The 20,457-nt window shown below is 46.8% G+C and overlaps 1 protein-coding gene across 1 annotated transcript; it reads left to right on the plus strand.

Annotated features, from left to right (window-relative positions):
• Positions 1–1,397: 1,397 nt before the first annotated feature.
• On the plus strand, positions 1,398–4,496 carry LOC311173697 (spermatogenesis-associated protein 31D1-like; the record flags this gene model as incomplete). Its single annotated transcript, XM_084237788.1, has 1 exon — positions 1,398–4,496. The coding sequence occupies one exon, from the start codon at positions 1,398–1,400 to the stop codon at positions 4,494–4,496; it is 3,099 nt and encodes a 1,032-aa protein (XP_084093914.1).
• Between the last annotated feature and the right edge of the window lie 15,961 nt (positions 4,497–20,457).

Here is a 20,457-nt window from a genome sequence, read left to right on the forward strand (position 1 = left end):
ATCATCTGCAAATAGTGATAGTTTGACTTCTTCTTTCCCTACCAAATCTGTGGTTTCTGCGGATAGTAGTCTCTCTCAGAAACAGGCCCTCGAGGAGCGGCTGATGGGATGGGGTATGTCAGGTACCCTGCTCTGCCGCCCCGGGACAGGAAGCAGTGAGGGGCCGGGGTAATGGCCGCTGCCTGACAGGCCCATGGGGTATACTGAGAGTCAGAGCTTCAGTGGCCTGACTTTCTAAAAGTTCTCTGACTTCATGGATGATCCATTCCGTTTTGAGGGAACCACCGACCTGCATTCCTTCCAGGGTGGTTTAGGGCATCACAGGAGATCATGTGCATCAAAGTCTTCTAGTCGTGAAGCAACACACAACACACACACACACACACACACACGACCCTGCTTGATAGTATCACTGCCATCTGTCTTCCTCTAGTGATTGTTGAGCATTTCAGTGCCAGATAGCCCCAAGGTGGCTCCTAAGGGACTCCTGCATTAGACCTACGCTTCTCTTTTCAGCACATAGGACACCTTCTTCTTGTTTCCCAGGTTGGAGCTATTGCCAGAGTGACACAGAAGAGAAGAGGAAGCTGACTGCTATTGTGGAAAGGTGACTTGTCCTTGCCCTGACCTCACTGTAGCATGACCTAGGCCACTGTAGCATGACCTAGGGATTTAGTGTTACCCACTGTAGTCATGGGAGGGGTAGCCACGGGAAGGAGGGTATTGTGAGGTCACAGAGCGGGGCAATGTGAAGAAGCAGAGTTAGATGTCCCATCCCTGCCAGGCCAACGGGTCATCCTTTCATGGTTCTGGCCCTGGCTGCAATTTGAACACCCCGTGTCTCCTGCAGTCCCCTGGGCCGGAAACATGCTACCACCCGCTTTCGCCAACTATTGTGTCCAGACCCCTTCTGTGAAGTGTGTAACAGAGCAACTGCTGAGATCAACCAACTGCTGTTCTCAGAAGCCCTGGAAGATGCTCCCTCTGTCTCTTCTTTGGCTTCCACAGCTCCCATGGCTGAGTCCTCCTTCACAATGTCCTCTGCCTTCCCAGCAGCTCCCGCTGGAGACCAAATACCAGTTTCTTTGCTTCAACCTTCCCCACCACCCCTCTCCACCCCTCTTCACTCACCTAATCCACTGACCTGTTCAGATGAGTTTCTTGCACCCTCACCGGGATACAATCTGTCACCAGAGCCTTTTCCTTCACTGGGTCCTGAATACCCAGCAGGCCATTCTTCACCACAACACCGTGCTTTTTGCCCAGTCCCCCAATATCACAACCAGAGAGTGGACGCTGTGCTCCCAGCACACACCCCTTTGTCTCTAAATAACATCTTCTCAGGGGACCCCACCCTCTGTCAAGGTATCAAAGCCTTACCTAATTTGCCACAACCAATGAATCCTGATGATCCGTATGGTTATCATCATCCACCACCAACACTGTCTGTTTCATCACCTCAAGACACTACGGTAACTCGGACTCAATCTAAAGCAATTTCCGTCTCATTCAAGACGGTCCCAGAGAACACCACTTCTTGCAGCCCACCAGGGCTTTCTGTTTCAGACTGGTTAGCCTCTACCTGGGCACCACGTGGGGACTTCACTCACGAATGGCTTGCCCTTCCGTCTTTCGAGACCTCTGTGAACCTGCCATTTCTCAGTGCAGACGTCTTGGAACTCCTAGAGAGGCAAGTGCAAAAGCGGAGTGATTTCCTGATGTGGAAGGACAAGGAAAAGAATAGTTATTCCTTTCCAAAACCACAGGGACCAGGGTACCAACCGAAATCTTCAGGGGGAATGTTAGGGTCCCCTGCTGATAAGGATGACTCAGCAGTCTCCCCTCCCCAAGGGAGCCCCAAAGGCAAACCACAGGAGCTGCAGATGCATGAACTGCCCCCACATCTTAAATCTTTGGGGGACCATTTACAGCAAAAACGCATCCAGTTCTTCTGGGGTCTCCCATCCCTACACAGCGAGTCCTTGCGCTCTGCCGTCTCTCTCGCGGGGGGCGCTCCCCCTGTCTCTTTTTTCAATAGAATATCAAATGCCTCCACCAATCAAGAAGCCCCAGAGCTTCCCCAGCCCCTCGCTCTGTCCTCACCCGAAATCCAGACTCCAACGTTGCCTCAAACTCCGCCACAGTCCCCGTCCATGCCACAATCCCAGCCGCCAGCCGACCTGCCTTGCCCAATCCCAGCCCAACCATCTGGCCCTTCACACCAAATTAAGATCTGTGGCGTGTTTTTCAATAGACCCGAGAATGACCCAGATTGTCTCCAACCTGCTGATACTGAATTCCTGGAATGGCATGTGTTGCAGAAGCAACTAGCAGATGTGTGGGGTTTACCCGCTGTTGTCCAAAGTTCTTACAAAGACTTTAGCGCTTCACCTCCCGATTTTCCTCAACGCCGGCACTCTCTTGTCTCTAAATCCATCTCCATCCTTCCGGGAGATTTCCCCATTAGTGATAAACTGCGGAGAAAACTAGAACATCACCTTCGAAAGAGGCTTATCCAACACTGTTGTGGCTTGCCCCAAAGGATCGTACATTCCATGTCATTACAGATGCCTCCAGAATGGCTGTCAGAGGCAAATGAATTGGGGGGCTACAGTGCACCTTCGGGAAGCACTGTGCTTCAGGGGCGGAGTTGCAAAACTCTAAATGTTGGACTGAGCCAATCGGGAAGTGTCCGTGAGAGGAAGAGCTCGGTAATGTCTCAGTGTAAGAAGGATGCAGGGAGGTATGAGGGACATAGCCCAGAAAAAGTCTCTGCGAAACTGCACAACCAAGTAGGGCAGGACGATTTGTGTTCATCGGTGTGTCAGGACTACTCCCTCAACACCTCCCAGCAGCTCTCCTTCATGAAGTCCAGCGCGCAGAATTTGCTGGAAGACCATATGAAGAGGTTTCGTCTGGGGATGCGATTGGGACCTCCCTCTAGAGTCCGTCAATCCTTAGACATCTTCAAAGAGACAGAAACCTCTTCCCTTCCCAACCATCCCTCCTCAACCAACATGACTACTCAGGAGGACTCCAAATCAGGGGGCTTCACGTCCATTAGAAGAAAATCGAATGGGGAAGAGAAGGTGGGGCTAACAGGTGTAGGTCCTGTGCGAGCTCACCCTGTCCCTGCTACCTCACACCTGGGCAGGGACAGAGAAGGGAGCGTGAGAGAACCAATCCCTGCCGTCACCCAGGAGCCAGCAGAGGGTGCGCAGAGGATGAAGGGTGGCAGACCCAGTCTTCTGCCTGTCAAACACAGTCTCCCGGGCAAGTCAAGGCAGACTCAGTGTCCCCGAGGCACGAGGTGCCCCCCCATGCCGCCTGCAAGGCAGGCTGTGGCCACACACGAGCCAGAGGCTGACAGAATGAGTTTCGGTAGTAGGGCAGAAATGCTGCAGGGCAAAGAGAGGCGCCAGAACTTAGAGATGCTTTCCAAAGCCGCTATGTCCAGGGAGATATTCAGGGCTGAGGAACTTGATGCTCCTCGATCAAAATCTAGTGACATTTTGATAACGAGCAAGCCAGGGAGCCCTCCACCAGCACCGCTTTCTTCGGATAACTTGACCGTCAAGTCCTCACTGACTCATGCTCAGGGCATCTCCATTGGGGACATGGAGGCCTCCCAGGTGCTGCAGGCCCACTTGGTGGACAGTGGGTTCTGCCCGAGGCGGCGGCTGGGGAATGGGATTTGTCAGCATGCGTTCAAGAGGTGGCAGGATAAGAATTTCCCTCCAGCTGCCAAGAGAGTGAGTCTTCGGGGGACCAACACAGATGAGCTGGGTGGAGGGGACGCCAGGCCGGGGACACCCCAACCCAGAAGGCACAGCGTTCCCACTCGGAACATGGCATTACATGAGGCACACTGGAGGCAGACTGCCCAGGTTTTCAGCAAAGAGGGGCAACCTCCTGCTGAGAACATATTCAGGCAAAAAGTGAAGCACTTTTTGCAATGGATTCGTCCTGGGAAAAGGGAAGAAAATTCCCAGGAGAAGGGCAGCTCCATATCAAGCTGTCCGCTTAAAAGTGGAGCTTCCTTTACTGGGATGTCGGGAGCTCAGAACATCAAGACAGGCACTGGAAAGTCCCAGGAGAGGCTGGGCTATCAGGAGACCATTCATTCACCAGTGATGTGTGGGAGAACGCATCAGAACGCAAAAGTGCAGACCTGCACTGAGCCTATTCAGCGACATCCTCTTAACTATAGGGGTCCCTGCCGTAAAGTGACACACGCCAAGTTCTGCCCCCACGCTGCTGTCATTGCTGGCCAGACTCATCCTACAAATATTCGATGGGTCAGAGACATGGGCGGACATCCACAGAAAGCTGTGGCACTTGGGGAACAGCTATTGTGTCGGAAGCGTCCCCCACCCCCACATGGTATCTGTATACCATCTAAATGCCAACTGCAGGCCTCACGTGGGCCACGCTTCTCCAACGTCTCTCACCACTGTGGAAGGGACGGTGATCAGAGAGCTGTGTCAACTACATAAACAGAAAATTCTTCTGAAATTTTCCAGCGAGGAAAATTTTGTACCCAAAATAATTATTGTTTATCAGATTGATTATCCCCAATAAATTCTTCTTTAGTAGCAAAGTCTTATGTTTCTGGGACTTGGGTTTTGGGTAAATCGGGGCTGTGCTGAAAGCAAGGAGTTAGTTCAGTTCTCACAAATGGCCTCCTTTGGTTTCTCAATGATGACCACTCCCTTGGAACCCTGGCTGAGAAATTAGAATGTGTTTCAGCCCCAACCTCACTCTCCACCTAAGTCTGAGGACATGTGCTCTGCATAGCCCTGATGCAAGTACATAGCATCCCACACCTTCTCCTTCATTGTATGCTCTCTAGTGTTTAGGGATTGTGGAAGAGCGGTCTTCCAGATGCAGAGACCTAACAACAAGTGTGTTTGCAAGCAAATCCACAGGAAAGAAGAAAGAACACCTTAATTATGTTTACAGTCAGTGACCAGAGGTTCCCACGGGTGGTGGGTGAATGCTGAAAGTGGGAGTGTTTGCAGGTGGATGTTTCTAGTGTGGACCAAGGACCTGGATCAGGAGGGCGCATTTTGTTGAACTAGCTGGGGTAGGATCTAGAAACAGTGCAGATGCTGTTTGAGAAGGCTCATGTTCAGCACCGTTAAACCTGCCACTGAGGCTTCTCTGTGGAGAAGGGACCTTGAAGTAGTCGTTTTCTCCCCCTGGTATTTCTTCAGCCTGCCAGGAGTCATGACATTTTATGCCACGTGCAAGCATCATGTAAGTGTCAGTGGGCTGTTGACAAGTCAGCCCCTTTCCCTCCCAGGGTGAACTGAAAATGAAAGCTAAAAAAAAGATGTTTTAAATGAAGAAGGTAGTAAGAAAAAGAGGGCAAAACAGGATTCTGCTGGTGAAACAGGTTTATGCCTCAATATACCCCATCATCACCATGTCATGATCCGTCCTGCTTCCACTACTCAGTGTGATCCAGGCACCACCTGAGTGGGTCTGGGCCGGGTACCGTGCAGCATCCTGATGACTTTTGGTCATAGAGTTCAGGGTTCTTTCGGTACTAATGCAGTTGTATCTGTAGGGATGTCATCAGCCATGACAACCTCTTCTTTGGGAAGGGCATCTACCCAAACTTGATGACAAGATCCCACTGTTAGTGTGTAGAGTTCACCTATGAGGATGGAGGTAGCACCTTCAATGCACATGTCCCTGCGGGAGTCATGGTAGATCTCGCTCACCACACTTTCAATTCATGAGCCAGCGGTGAGTCTAAGACTTTGCGCCAGAGCTACATTTTCTCTTGGGGACTAACCAAAGACCTCCAGACAATGCTCTTTGGGTCACACTGCACATACACAGACTTACAAGGGTTGGCATACACCTCTTCTGTTTGACTCAACATACAAGTGGGTTTTGGAGGCCAGGCGTTCCACAAGGAATTATCTCATGTGTAGTAAAATGGGAACACAAGCAATGGAACTCATTTCAGTGTCTCTAGTGTATTCTCTTTGGTGCCACTCAACACCTCCTTCACTTCCCTCACACTTATCTCATTTGCTCAAAGATGTGCCGGAGCACCATTCACAGAGAAACCATGGGAGGGCTTTTAGTCACTTTTTCATCAACAAACTTTCCAAAACACATTCCTATTCCACTTTTCTTCTGTTACATATAATGGTTTCCACCCATCAGCAAAGGAGTTATAGTTTCTGCAATTTCCTTGTTGAGACACAGCTACACTCTAATCTTGATGGACACAGGCCACCCTTGACAGGTTATTTTTTTGTGCTTCCCTCTCCTTATGAGGCACTTGATCTCTTTTATTTTTTTAATTTTCAGTTTCCATCACAGTAATGTTTAAACATAACACAAGATACACGGAACACAATAACTCCCCAAGTATCCTTTGCACTCTTCCAGGATTATGAACCAGTAAGTGTGACACATCACATCTTTTATACTATGCTGAAGGTATGAACGTCAGTTTAAATATCTTAAAACTCAACTCTTACACATAAGTTCTTTGCCAACATAGAAGCTCCCCCACTTCTTTGATATTTTGCAATGAACGTATCCACAAACAGCATTGTTGGTGAAAAAGCACTGAGCCTTAGAAGGGTTGGCACACCCTTCTGCTCTTTGAGTCCACTAACTCATTTAAGTGATTTCTTCCCTCAACACCATTTGGAAAGTAATCTTACAGAGAAAACACACGCAGATCAAGCACTTGTTACTCTCCTTTCCAAAATGCCATCAGAGTAAAAGATTAAATAAAAAGGTACAAAAAATCATCATTCAGCAGAGAAATTAAAATCAAAACCACTATGAGATAGCGTGTCATACAAGGATGGCTAGACTAAAAAAAATCAGATAATAACATATTGGCGAGAAGGTAGAGAAATTGGAACCCTCACACTGCTGGCGGGAAGGGAAAATGGTGTAGTTGTTCTGGAAAGCAGTTTGGAAGTTCCTCAATATGTCAAACATAGACTTAGGCTATAACCCAGAAATTCTACTTGTAGGTATATACTCAAGGAATAGGAAAATACCTTTCCACACAGAAACTTGGAAATGAACTCTCCTAGCACTACTACTCACAATAGTAAAAAGTGGGAAACAATACAAACATTCATCTATTGAAGAATAGATAAATGAAATATACTGATTCCATAGAATCATTGTAACATGCTTGGCAATAAAAACTGCTAATATTGCTGTGATATGAATGAATATTCAAAACATGGTAAGTAGAGAATCCAGTGACAAATGACCACACACATCATTCTACTGGTGACATATCCAGAATATGGAAACCCAGAAAGACAGAGTAGATTAGCGGTTGCATGGAGTGGGGAGATGAGAATAAAGAAGGGTGACAACTCGTTTACGGGGTTTCTTTCCGTTTTCACGAAAATGATTTAAAATTGACCATGGTGATGTTTATATGTGTCTGTGAATATACTAAAAGTTATGGAATTATATACTTTATGGATGAAACATATGGGATGTGCACTCTATTTCAATAAAACCATTTACAATCATTTAAAAAGTTTAAGCCCTTGCTGACAAGAAGAGAGAAGCTACAACAATGATGTCATTACATTTTGGAAGATGGAAACCCATGAGGAGTGGTAATTAACCAGCAGAGATGGCAAACCAATTCAAACCACATAACCCCAGGAAATGAATGACTTCTTTTTTTGGAGACACCAGATAATTAGGATTTACATGCTGAAAACATGTTGAATTTTTTCTTTTTTACAGTGTGTATCATTAAATATTTTTAATGGGGGGGGCACTAGTTTTTTCCAGTACTTTCTGAAACCCTGTTGCAATGTCAGCATGCCTTATATGTACAAAAGGTCCCAAGTTTCTCACCTGAGACAGAACCTGAGACAGAACCTGAGACAACAGCTTTGGAGGTGGCACTGCACACCTCAGGGACCTGGGTAGGGAGGTGATGCGAGCTGTTGGTATTAATTGCAGAAATCTCAAAGGATAGGTAACATTCAGAACAATAATGTAAAGAACATATTTGACAAGTGTGTTGAGAAGGGACATGGTTGGTAAACAATTACTCTTTATTCAGACTGACCAATTAATATCTAATCCATTTTTTAAAATCTCCCATTTCTGATGGTCTCACTCATAGCAGGAATTTAGAAAACCTAAATAAGGGACTTAAAAAAGACTAATCAATACAAAGTAAAATTCAAAATCAACAAGCAACTATGGACTAGAGAAACACTGTGGGGGGGGTGGAGGGGAGAGTTGAAGAAGGATTAGGGTCAAAATAAGGGGGGGTGCAATTGTATGGGGAATATAACCAAAATGAAAATGCATACATTGTGCAAAAATGAAAAATGATGTAAGAATTATATAAAATATTAACAAAAGAAAAACCAACTCCCATTTCAGTTTATTCTCCTTCCCTACCATCCTTTTTTCCCTTTATCTTCTCCCAAATGCTTGAGAAATACATTTCATGAATTTTGTACATTATTCTTGAATATCTGTGTATTCCGTAATAAAAGTATCCATTCGGTACTCTCAGTAAAAAACCTTAATCTCTCTTTCATATTTCATGTTTGCCAATTTATTGAGGAATGAATGTCCTCTGTAATTTTTATTTCTTGTAAGTTTTCAAAGTGTTCCAAATGTTTCATTGTGGCCCTTTTCCTCAACCTCCATCATGCATCAGTCCATAATCACATCTACATTCATTGTCATGGGTCTTTGGTTTCCATTTGCCAGGATCACAGTGTCTCTCCTTTCTTGTTAATGACCAGATGATTTTTTTTAAAAAAAGATACAATTTTATTTTTTTTAAGATTTATTTATTTTTATCCAAGAGCTGGGGTACAGGCCAGAGGCACGGTAGGGTGAGAGGACTCACCGGAGACAGAGCGGAGGCTGGAACAGGCAGACTGCCCAAAATACACTGCTGAGGGGAGCAGCCGGCATGACAGGAGAGGTTGGCCACGTGCAGGGGCAGGAATGGACACAGTGTAGGTTTTCTGATCCGGCAGACCGGGTAAAGGAGGAGTCCTGGAACCCTCAGTGGCTTTTGCAGGTGTTTTCTTTAGATGTATCAGGCATACGGCAGGCAGGGGTGCTGGGGGGCCGGGAGGCTGGCAGTCCTTCCAGCCCCCAGCAAATCCTCACTCTATCTGGGCTCTCTGGCCTTCTCTCTGCTTCTCTTCTTCTTCTCTCGGTTTCTGCTGGTGACCCCGCGACACTGCCCTGAGAAGCCCGGTCTTAGCCCCAGAGAATCCCATCTACCGATGCCCACACCCTACTCCAGGTGCCCGCCATCAGGCATGCATTGAGGACCTCAAGGATCCATCATCTATCCTGATGGTGGGAGGGCAAAAAGCCTAATACATTTACCTTACCCTACACCACGCCTTGTGGGAATCTCCCTGGCTGGCCAGGATTCGAACCCGAGCTGCAGACACTGCGGACAGCTTCACAGCGCTGTGCTCAACGTTCTGTGCTCAACCCACTGCCCCACCAGGGAGGCCCATGACCACATTGTAGGGGCAGGAATGGACACAGGGCAGGTTTTCTAGGATCCCATGAAGAATGGGTAAAGGAGGAGTTCTGGAGCCCTCAGGGGTTTTGCAGGTCTTTTATTGGGCTTCACCAGGCATATGGCAGGCAGGGGTTCTGGGGGGCCGGGAGGCTGGCAGGCCTTCCAGCCCCCAGCAGGTCTTCACTCTGGGCTCTCCGGCCTTCTCTCAGCTACTGCTTCTCTTGCTTCTCTCTCGGCTTCTCTTTTGGCTTCTACTGGCATCCCCGTGGCGCTGCCTGTTGTGGCAGGAATGACCACTGAGCAGGTTTTCTAGGATCCAGCAGACTGGGTAAAGGAGGAGTCAGAGTCCTCAGTGGTTTTTTGCAGGTCTTTTATTGGAATCACCAGGTACACAGCAGGCAGGGGTGCTTGGGGGCCGGGAGGCTGCAGGCCTCCCAGCCCCTAGCAAGTCTTCACTCTGTCTGGGCTCTCCGGCCTTCTCTGCTTCTCTCTCGGCTTCTGTTTGTTCTCGGATTCTTGGCTTCTGCTGGCGTCCCCGTGACGCCGCCCTTAAAAGCCCAGTCTTGGCCCAGGTGAATCCGATCTACCTATGCCCACCCCCTACTCCAGGTGCCCACCATCAGGCATGCATTCAGGACCTCAATGATCCATCATCTATCCTGATGGCGGGAGGGCAGAAAATCCTGACACTTTTTTCCTTAACTTACAGTCCACCCTCTCAGGGTTTTCTGCCATCCAGTCTTCATATATACAATTTTCTTAGCAAACATAGCAATGCAGCCATGGCCCACAAAAGCAAATACATCACAATATAACAACAAAATACAACAGAACACAAATAAGTCCAGGCAGGGCCCCAACCTAGTGCAAAAGACAATTACTGGTACCAGCAGATGAGCCACCACATCTGCTGTCGAAGGCACTGCTCATACGAGGGAGGGGAACTACTCACGGCATCTACTGCCGTCAGGCTTCCTGGCCTTCTCTGGCTGTAGTCTCGGCTACAAGCCACACACCGCATCCACCCCCAGGATGCACTAGCTCTCTGAATGACGATTCTATTCTGTTGGGGGTAATCGCCAACCCTCAGGGTTTCTGTCTGCTGTCGCTCCAACAATCAGCTTTCATAGCCACCAATGCGACTCGCAGACCCCTGCACTCAGGCCAACCCACTGCACAAGCACCTGGGCCGGGGATCCAAACTTTACATTCGGCTTGGGCTCCACCCCAAGCCACGTTCCCCACCCATCCCCCAAGGACGGGTTCCTCAGCTCCTCACCCTCACTCGACAAGGAGCAGGGCATCACCCACAGGTGATTTTATGAGACTCACAGGTCTTCAGCATACTTAGGCTGCTTAACAGCCGCTCAAGGCTTCCCAAACTTAGCATCAGCACCAGCTTTTGCCTTCTCAGTTGGCTTTTCTCCTCTGCCTGGCTGCTGGGCATACACAGGCTGCTTTTGGCCATCCCAACGGCCACCCTCAGATTCTTAAAAAGAAAACATAACCTGCCAAAGTCCTCTGCCTTCTGGACGGATTGTCAGTCCAAGTTCATCAGTCTGAGTCCATCATCCAAGTCCATTAGGCCAAGTTCATTGGCTTCTCCCTGAATCAGCACTGGCGAGCTCCGAGTCATGGTCCTCTCTTCGCCGATGATTCTGGATGCCTCAGGGGTCATTGGCTGGTCTTCTCGGGCCGCTCCTCCACACAAGGTCTCATCCTGCAGCTCCTGGGCCTCGTCCAACTCCTGTGCCACCATGATGCTCCAGCGTCGTCACAGGGAAGCAGTGTTATTACTTAGTCCCTCCAGGTCTTCGGAGGGCTCCATACCCGTCTGCATGGATCATCTTGCCGACTTACGCCAATTATAAAGGCAGGACAGGTCACTCAGCAGGTTTTCTAGGATCCACCAGATCGGGTAAAGGAGGAGTCAGAGTTCTTAGTGGTTTTTTGCAGGTCTTTTATTGGAATTACCAGGTACACAACAGGCAGGGGTGCTGGGTGGCGGGGAGGCTGGCAGGCCTCCCAGCCCCTACCAAGTCTTCACTCTATCTGGGCTCTCCGTCCTTCTCTGCTTCTCTTGGGCTTCTGTTTGTTCTCGGCTTCTTGGCTTCTGCTGGCGTCCCCGTGACGCTGCCCTTAGAAGCCCACTCTCACCCCAGGTGAATCCCATCTACCTATGCCCACACCTTATTTCAGGTGCCCGCCATCAGGCATGACATCAGCACCGCAAGTCTCCATCATCTATCCTGATGGCGGGACGGCAGAAAAGCCTGTCATTTATCCTTACCCCACACGCATGATTTTTAAAGAATATATTTGATGTACCATTTTTATAAGACCTTTCTCACTTGTTCCTCTTTTGGTGGCATTTATCTTGTTCAAACTTTAAAGAAAATTTTTATTGTTCTAAGTTCCACTAATGTAGGAACAGTCAGGACAAATGTGGTCTAAAAAAAAAAATAATAAGAGAACACACTAGACATGCAAACTTATGTGGGAAATATTTTTCTGAACAGATTCCTCTTTTCCTCCTTCGATCAAGGTGGGGAATGAAAGAAGGCCTGTGCTTGACATGTAGCTTTCTTCTGGTAGAGTCTGGTAAAGCTGTGGCCTCAAAGGGCAGCGCAGAAAGAATCTATCATTACTGATAAGCCCTCCCAAGTGGAAGGGAAATGATTAGATGGCTGTGGCCAAGACTGATTTGTCAGACTCAGGCTGAGAATACAGGGAAGCAAACAAAGAAAATGACAGACAGCAGGTGATAGTCTAAATACAAAGTTGCAAGACTTACAACCATAAAATGATGACCACGCATGGGAGGATGAAATCGATCCATTTATACCATTATCATGACAGTGTTTTAAAAACGACAAAGGGCCTCCCTGATGGTGCAAGGGATTAAGATGCAACCTATGACGCTCTCCCCAGTCAAGGCAGCACAAGTTCAATCCCCGGGCAAGGGGCTACTCACATGGTACAGCAAATCTCTCCTGACTCTGCTGCTCCCCTCAGCAGTGTATTTCAGTCAATCGGCCTGTTCTTTTCTGCACTCTGTCTCTGGTGGATCAATCTCCCCTCCCTGCCCGCCAGCCACCTCTGGCCTGTAGGCAAGTTCCTGTATGCATAAATAAATAAATCTTTTTTAAAAAACCCATAGAGATCTTAGAACTTGGAGGAAAAGGCACAGCTTAGATGGGAAAATAGAAAACATTTTATGAAAGGTGCAACTAGACATGTGACTCAAAAAAAAGAAAAACCATTCCTGCACATTGCTTTCTAGACTTGTGCTCATTAGAAGTTATGCTAAAGGGAAGCCTGCCCCCAAAATCAGAAGAGTTTGGTCTGCAAGTACAAAACAGCACAACTGAATTTTATGTTGGTAAAATAAAGACTTAATAATTATCAAGAGAGGGAGGGGAATTGGTTGAGAAAGAAAGAGGGAGCAGCAGGGTGAGACACTGTGTGGCTGGAAGGGAGGAGAATGAGAAAACTTAGGGGCCGAATAGCCCTAAAGGGATTTTGGCAAAAGAAAATTGCTAAAAGATTTTTAAATTTTTTATCATGATTTCAGGGGTATCCTATATCCTTACCTCCCTCACTGTCTTCCTTTCTGATTACTGGTACTGCTCTCTCATCCTATCAATGATGGGTGAACAGGGATTCTCATGAGAAGAGATGAGGAGGACAGGGATGCTGTTCGTTATAGTTCTGGTTTCATACAATTAAAAACACATGAAGGAAGTAGTAGTTTAGGACAGAATAGATCTTGGGGCTGTAAAACCTGGGCATATCAGACTTTTAAAGATTATGTGAGGTCAAGGGCCTCAGATAATATCTGGGTAACAGGGAATAAATAATTTGAAGAGATGAAGTTGAACTCTATACTTGGGATATTCTCTGTGTCCTTCATGAGGGCGTGAGTTTTGGGTTTCAGGACTTGTGTACAGGGAGAGGATGGGGTGAGTTCAGTGCTCCACGACATTTCTCTTTGGCTTCTGAAAAGTAATTATTCCATTATAGGGAGACAGACAGTGGCATTCTTAGTGTGATCCTGGGGTCCTTTAGTAGACTCTGTGCAGATATTTTGTATGGTAGGGTCTTGATACTTTAATGGAAAGAATAAACTCTTTCAGGCCTTCCAAAGTGAGAAAATCCTTTAAAAGTCCAGAAGAATGTGCATAAACTATATTTTCATCTGCTCCTTTACCATAAATATTTATGGGGTGGGTTTCTCTAGCATAATATAGTCAGAGATCTCCCTTGTTGCCTCCAAAATGCCGGGGAATGGATGTGTGTGGGGGAGTAGGACTTGAGGTTTGTGATAGAGAAAAATCTTCTCTTTGAGCTTCCTAGTGAAGAATAAATGTCATCGACTCCTGAGAGACCTTCTCTCCTTTAGGAAATATGTGATTTAGGCCAAGTTCCTTACTTCTTACCTTACCCTAATAGAATGGAGAACAGCTCATCTTCTCCCTTTACTTTACCCTAATAAAGCAGTATGGAACGTGCATCAGTGAAAAGGATCAGAGGTGTACGTTTCTTTTCTGACAAATAGCAGCATACTTTCATTTAGAAAATGTGGCTGATTCCAGAGTATCTGACAGGTGGGTTGTCACTGAGAAGTTGTGTATGAATACGTTCTGCTGTTGAGAAACTGGGTTTGTGAGGGCAGAATCTAGAGCATAGTTGGGTGCTGGGTGCAAAATCTGTGATGTGTGGTGTGTTACGTTTGTGAAAGGTACATTTTGAGTTCCACAGCAAGGTCTCCATGCTTGTGAAAATCTCTCAATGGGAATGAATGTGAAGAGATCTTCCTTGGGGAATACCTCCAGGATGTCTAGTTTGATGGCAATATTGCAAGGTCAGGTGATCACGTGGCCATTTCTTGTAGAGATTTTCAACAGAGTCACTCAGAACGTAGGGGAAAGGAATCAAAGAATAAGGAAACTATAATAGTGGAGTAAGTGGGAAAGGATGAAAATCAGAGGGCAAGAATGACACCATCATCCCTACTCATGACTCCACACTGGGCACTCACTCCATCCAACTCTACCTGACTTAGATCCTGCTGCTGTAGACTATTCAGGGCTTTGTGGAACACAGCAATATATCCCAGAATAAGAAAGTGTGACAAAGTCTTGAGTGTGAAGATAACATGTACAGGAATTTGCCAAGGAGCTTGCTTGCCTCTTTGGGTCCTGTACTAAAGCCATGCTACACCCTACACAAATGGAACAGTAATTTAGGGTATATTCATAATCTACTGCTGTGGAATGAATACCTCAAAATTTAGTGTCTTAAAAGAAATATTTTTATCTCAGTTTTTGTGGGTCAGGAATCCAGGCAAAGCTTACCTGGGTTCTCAGCTTTAGGGTCTCTTACAAGGCTGTCAAGATGTCGGCTGGGTCTTGGGTCTCATCTGCAGTTTTGAATGGGGAAGGATCAAGGATCCACTTCTGTGATCACTCTTGTCGTTGTTGGAAGGATTCATTTCCTCAAGACATGATGGACTGAGGCCCTCAAATCCTTGTTTTCTATTGGCCAGAGTGAGCTACAGACCAGAGTTCCATGTCCATGTCAGATGGGTCACTCCAATATGGCAGCTTGCTTCCGGAAAGCTGGGAGTCTGCTGGTAAGACAGAAGTTACAATCTTTAGTAATGGATAAATGGAATGACACCCATCTCCTTTCCCTTAGTTTAGAACTAAATCATGAGTTCGACCTACACTAAAGGTTATTTCCATGAGGTGGTGAATATTTGTAATAAAAGGTGGAGATTATTGAAACTTTGAAGTCTTCCTAACGCAAGGCTTTTTTTAGGTCCCTCCATTCAATACACAGGAGTAAAAGTAGAGTTAAGGTGACAAGCAGATCCTTGGGTTTACCCATATCCCTGTCATCAAGTGAAAACTCTTTGGGGCTGCATGGAGGTGCAGCTGGTAAGAAAAAACATCAAAAACTATGTAGCATCCAAAGGAGAGAAAAGTGGCATGGAGTTAAAGGCAGTGGGGAGTTACCAAGAATGGTAATGAGAAAGAACTCTGAGCCCCACCTGACTCCCCACTGCTAGTGGTCACATTTATTTGGAAGAAAAGCTCCCCACAAAATGACTGATCCTGGCTCCACAACAGACTCTTCACTCTCTCCGAAATCTAGACGACAGGCCTCAAGAAGCTCCTGTACAGACAACTGGACATAAAAAGGAAACAAATCTATGGATACAAAGGCTTAATTTCTGCTCTAGTTAATACATTTCATATAGATCATTCATCAATTCAAAGTTAATTCTCACAACTGGAATTTTGTAGTAAATCAGTCAACCACAGATAGAAAAAGCAGAACTAGGAAACCCACTTTCAGGAGGTTTTCCATATACCTGAGGACTTGTAACCAAGACAGATATGGTAGTATAAATGGGATAAGATACTGAGCCGGGGTCAGTATATTCAGAGCAAGAATGATTCAGAGCTAATTCAGATACTGAATGTGCATCCTGAAAACTTCTAGAAAGTCAACTGTCGAAATCAGGTAGCAGCACCAGCCTAGACTTATCCCAAACATTTTTGTCCTCCTAGGAATATTTTCCTTTCTCCCAGAGTCCTGCTTTTCTATGAGAAAAACAGAACTGTCATGTAAAGCAGGAAAGTGTACTGATAAACAATTATTAGAATCATTAAGCTCATTTCCTGTAAAAACAAGTACCTTATGCTCAAAACCCATGGGTGATAGTGTCCGGTGCTCTGCAATTTTGTGGCAAGGGCCCACACATAGGATGTAATGGGAAAGGGCTACCTGAATGTATACAACTGCAAACTCACACTCTGATCCTAATGTCAGTCAGGCAAGAACTGACTGTTACCTCGATGCAGACTAGGTAAGTACACCCCAGATGCCACTGTCACACATTGTGGATTTCTCCACTGCCTAAGGGTATCAGATTTCATGAGGCAGTTTTCAAAGGGCTAATAATGAGATTTTTGGCCTAACCCACAATTGCAAAGAAGGGGCACAGGCAATGGTAAGTGGCTACTCTCTTTTGAGACTTTTCTTCTAGAACGTTATTGACCCTGAATCAAAGTAAAAATTAGGCTGCTAGTTTCCTGAGGTCAAAAGGACACATTTGGTCTTCATTAGGGAGGCCAAGTGGCAGTTCACAGACTTGTAGAAGTTGTCCCCTTAACTATCCCAGAAGACTTGGCTTCTTTTCCTTCTTTCACGTAGGTGAGATACAGGGAAAGAATTGATCACTGTAAGATTAGCAGGTGCTTCACTCTGGGAGGGGTTGGGGTAATAACAACGACAAGAATGGGTATTTTTTCCTCTGTGGAATTCTGGCCTTGCTTTAGGCAAACTTCATCTGAAGCAGTGTAAGTTATCAAGCTATACATTGCTGTTTCTACTCCCTGCCAATGGGGCTTCAGAAGGAATGAAAGGTAATTTTCCTCTTTTCTTTAATAGGATATTCTGGGCTTTTGGTACCATGGGGTTATTAATGGCTTTCACATTCCCTGAACCCCAAGAAATTGTGAGGTACAGTTCTACCCTGACTCCCAAGTGGGAGAATATTTAGCTGGATGTTCCGAGGAAAGCAGAGAGTCGGGGCGATGATGAAGACGTTAGATTGAAAGAGGGAGAGTTGCTTAAGTGGAGGTCAGGGCCTCCACTGACCTGAGAAAGGATGTAAAGATGATTTTCTTAAGTAGTAGATGGTTTATATGTGTAAGCACCTGGGAGACAGCACAACTTCTTGAGGGATGAAATGATGTTTGCTCACATAACATATATAGACCTCCATTATTTGGTGGGATTTAGGAAAACAGTATTTTCCTCACACGTGGCAAGAGGCTATGCAGTCACTGGTCTTTTAATGTGCCCAGTGGGCATGGGTAATGAACATCCCATGATGTCCAGCCATAATGGACTCAGTAACAGAGGCTCTTTCTCTCTGTCTGCATATTTGGTTGGCGTTGAAGACTGAACTAAATAGAAAAAGGCACCCAGTAGTGGCTATTATTGGCTATCTTTTTACCCTTTCAAAATGGGGGTTCTGAGCCTCTTTTAATCTTCCCAATGCTTTCCACTCACTAGGTTTCTTTATTTCTCTTGTAGAAGGGTGACGTGAACAACAGAGAAGGTTATAGATAGATTTAGTGTCCTTGCATGGAAGAGGAAGCCAGGGATGGAAAGTTCCCTTACATTGTGTGTAATATTTGGATAACAGCATATGCAATGGTCTTAATCGTGAAAGAGATTTTTCTCTCAGGTATCTGAGAAAATCTGGTACTAAAGGTGGTATCAAGTAGAGGGTTCACAATTAGGGTTCAGGGTTCATGTTAGGGTTCAGCTGATGCCATCATGATTCAGTTTCTCTCTACTTCCTGGCTCTAAGATCTGGGCTGACTTCATTGTAAGATGTTCTGTCTGGTCGATTCATAGCCTGATCCCCCGAGGCTCAGATGCAGCTACAACACGTGTCCCTCCCACTAAAAGACCCCTCTTGTCTTACAATCTCCAGTTCAGTCACATGCCCATTCCTAATTGGGCCCATTCCTGGCCAAATTAATTATATGATATTTTTCTGTCACATCTGAGTCACATACTTACTCTTCTCAGGGGAGTGTTGGGGAACGAGGACCACTGCGCAGGGACTGAGAATGGGGTAATAGTGCGCTCAAGGACAACAGAGGGACTATTTCCAGAAGCCGAATGAATGCTTGCTCCCATTTCTGGTTCGCGTCCAGAATCAGGCTGTTGACCGAAGCTTAGAGCTGTAGGAAACACCCATTCGGGGGAGGGCCCCGGAGGGGACAGCGGTGGGAGGGCACCCAGGACGGGCCATGGGAGAGCGAGGAATTGCTCAGAGGCTCCCCCATGCATGTCAGGCTCTCTCAGGCACCTGCCCCGAGGCAGAGAGAGTCCGGCTGTTAGTTTCTTGTTGAATTCCCTTTTTCCGCGGACCAGTTCGACGCCACAGCTCGTCACACTCCTTCTATTCATTTGAACACATGAGTCCTGGACAACCAGAGGGACGGAGACGGCACGTGGGGCTGCCTCATCAAAGCGACTGGAAAACAACAGCAAAACCCAAACCACAGCGGGGCCTCCGGTCCTTTCTCTTTCCTCCCGTTGCACGGAGAAGTGTCCTCGGCTGCGGTGCCCAGAGCTCCCGCGCCGCCTCCGTCCTGGCTTCCCAGACCCCAGACTTTGGACACCGCCTTGCAGTGTAGCGCAGCCATTTACCTTCCGTGAGGCCCAGGCCCAGGGCCCTGAGCCCGGCGCGCAGCAGGCGCTGCGAGGAGCCCGGAGCAACGGAAGGAGGCGCAGGCGAGGCCCCGCCCAGCGCGCCCGGGGCGGGGTCACCGGGGGCGGGGCCTGACGCGGGGCGGGGCCTGAGCGGGGCCGTGTTTGGCTTCTTGGCGGGGCCCCGCAGCTTAGTGGCTTCCTGGCTTTTGGCTTCTGGGTTCTGTGTCCATCGTTTCTGTGGCAAGAGGTGACACCAACTTCCAAGATGAGATTCTGGGAGGTTTCTGGAAGCCCGAGCCTCTCTCCCTGCCCTGATGCTGTCCTCGTTGTCTGCCATTTCCATCCCAGGTTGGGGTCCTGGCTGTTCACAGCCTCTCCTCGCTGTCCCCCATCCTGCCAAGCCTGGCTGCAGCCTCCGAAGACACTCTGCGAGACCTTGGGTCTGGACCGTGTCTGCTGTGCTGGTACTTGAGCCCCCTCTGCCGTGGGCAGCCCACCCAATTCCAGAGGTGATCATAGGAATCAATAGCGTAACAATATTGAGGCCTGTGAAGGCTTCGCCTTGTGTTGGCTGTGTGGCCAATGGCTTGCATTGCAGCACATCTCGTCTATTCTATGTAGAGATGCTGGTATTTACTAATATGGTGACTGTGAGGATCGGAGTGAACAAGTCTGGAGGCTGTGGCCTCCGATGCAGTTACTGCGTGGGGCCCTACCAGTGCCTAGACACATCAAAGTGCAAGTCGTGCACTAAATCACAGAGTCCTCATCTTTGATTTAATACCGACCCTGTGCTGGCTGTTTTCAGAAGCACCAATATTAGCTTTAACTTCCAGTGGATCTGGCAGTGAGTCTAGTAAGAACTGTTGGTGGAAACCGCAGGAGAAGGCCAATAAAGGCACTGGCATTGGTGGGTTGCGGGAAGGGGCAGAGCTATTTTTCATGCTCTGCAATTTCCAGGACAGCAGAATGTCAGGTTTTCCAGAGATCTGTCTGTAGGCATTTTTGTCTTATTTGTGCTAAGTTTGGTTTATGACATTATATAGATAAACAGACATTTACCAACATCTATATATACTACATTATGTTCATCACCAAAAATGATTTCCATGTCTCACTTACTATATGCCTTACCCCTTCATTGTGGCAGCTGCTAACTTGTGGCATACTCTTATATTTTGTTTTCTTTATCAACTAGATATGAGTGATGTCATATACTATTTGTCTTTATTGATGACTCATTTCAATTAGCTCAATAACATCCGGTTCTATTGAAGTTATGGAAAATGGCAGAATTTCATAATTTCCCCCAATACCTGAGTAGTATTTCATTGGGTATAGTTACCATGCATTTATCCACTCTTTTGGGCAGCTGTTTCCAACTCTTGGTTATTGTGGACTGTTGTGTGAGTATGGGCTTCATATTTCGTTGGATTATTGTTTTCCTATTTTGCAAAAATACGCAGAGGTGGGACAGCTGGATCATAGGATATTTCTATCCTTTATTTTTTGAGGGTTCTCCATACTGTTCCATACTGGCAGCAGCAAATAGCATTCCTGCCAACAGTGTATGAGGGGTCCTTTTCTTCTCATGCTCACTAACACTTGTATTATGTCATTTGGATATAGCCGTTCTCAGCAAGATGTCACTGTGTGAAGGAGCACAATATGTCATCATTGTTTGG

The sequence above is a fragment of the Talpa europaea genome (assembly GCF_964194135.1).
Source record: "Talpa europaea genome assembly, chromosome: 7".
Taxonomy (NCBI): Eukaryota; Metazoa; Chordata; class Mammalia; order Eulipotyphla; family Talpidae; genus Talpa; species Talpa europaea.